This window comes from Asparagus officinalis, unplaced genomic scaffold (assembly GCF_001876935.1).
Source record: "Asparagus officinalis unplaced genomic scaffold, Aspof.V1 AsparagusV1_Un4224, whole genome shotgun sequence".
NCBI classification, from domain to species: domain Eukaryota; kingdom Viridiplantae; phylum Streptophyta; class Magnoliopsida; order Asparagales; family Asparagaceae; genus Asparagus; species Asparagus officinalis.
The window spans coordinates 1-1,166 of NW_017976483.1; the positions used below are offsets into that span (position 1 = coordinate 1).

The 1,166-nt window shown below is 40.5% G+C and overlaps 1 protein-coding gene across 2 annotated transcripts; it reads left to right on the forward strand.

Annotated features, from left to right (window-relative positions):
- The first annotated feature begins 37 nt into the window (after nt 1-37).
- On the forward strand, nt 38-1,009 carry LOC109828709. Of its 2 annotated transcripts, none has more exons than XM_020395645.1 (2): nt 38-255; nt 394-1,009. In XM_020395645.1, the coding sequence occupies exons 1-2, from the start codon at nt 244-246 to the stop codon at nt 769-771; spliced, it is 390 nt and encodes a 129-aa protein (XP_020251234.1). In that variant the 5' UTR covers nt 38-243; the 3' UTR covers nt 772-1,009. The 2 variants fall into 2 exon arrangements, with proteins under 2 accessions (XP_020251234.1, XP_020251233.1); XM_020395644.1 differs by having other exon boundaries at nt 39-255; nt 391-1,009.
- Nucleotides 1,010-1,166: the final 157 nt, after the last annotated feature.

The window sequence follows — 1,166 nt, forward strand, 5'->3', positions numbered from 1 at the left end:
TTTTGAGATTAGGTTTTTATAGGGTAGATGTCACAAAACTACCATGAACTATTAGAAATGTCACTCAAAAACACCACACTATCTTTTAGCATTAAAATCAACAGAAAAATACTACGTACTACCAAGAAACTACAAAAGAATTAAATATCATAAATTTTGTTTTATGTTCCACTAACCTACTGTGAACCTGCAGATAAAATCACTAATCTACTGTGAAATTTACTTCATTCCGAGATAACAACCATGAACTTTCAGGTATTTTCATTGAGCTACAAGGCATTTTTTTTTTTTGATAGTTTTGTGAATTTACCCTTTCTCATAATTTACCAGAAAGATAAAAGTGATGGGTACTGTTTTGGCTTTTTTTTTTTTACTTTGTTTGGCTTGCAGCAGGGGAAGAAAAAAAAAGCTCTGCCGTATTTGACTCGGAGGGAACCCCTAAGCAAGGCAAGGAAATCTCTGCACGCTTTTGGAAAGGAGGAAGATGAGGGGGGGAGCACAGAGAAAGAAAAGCAAAGGAATTCAAAGGCCTCGGTTGATATCTTTATAGCCCCCTGTGAAGCCTTGGGATGCTGCTGTCCCTATGATGGGGCGCATCCAAGGGCCCTCATTGATACTGTGACGGAATCGATTAAAGAAGAAACAGCACAGCTGCTGCTGTGTGCGAACGCAGAGATTGGGGTCGTTGCGCTGCTTGCTTTGCAGCTAGCTAGCTGCTTTTGTCATTCACCTGCGTTGGGGCGTGGTTTTTTTTTCCCGCTTTTCTTCTGAGAGAGGGGCTGAAGGCTAAAAGCCTTTCACTTCTCGCGCAGAATCGCATTATGCGAGATGTCTTGGAGATAAAAGAGTTGTCCGTAATAGTATGCGTGCGAAAATCGCGAACATGCATTGTAAATCTCAGTAGTTGTTTCCTAAGTTTTTTTCCGGCAGAACATGCATTGATTCATGACGGTGTTTTAGCTTCAAAGTGTACGTGAGCGTTGGCTATTTATGGGGTTATTGCTAATCATTTGCTTCTCTCATATTAGGAAATATTATCTGCTAGGAATCTTTTAAAGCGCTAAGGCCAATGAGATGGCCAAAAACAATCACGTTGAGTACAGAGTGGGGGAAAAGATCAAACGCTTTCTCTCCCTCTTGCCTACATAGCATAGAATAGATGTTAG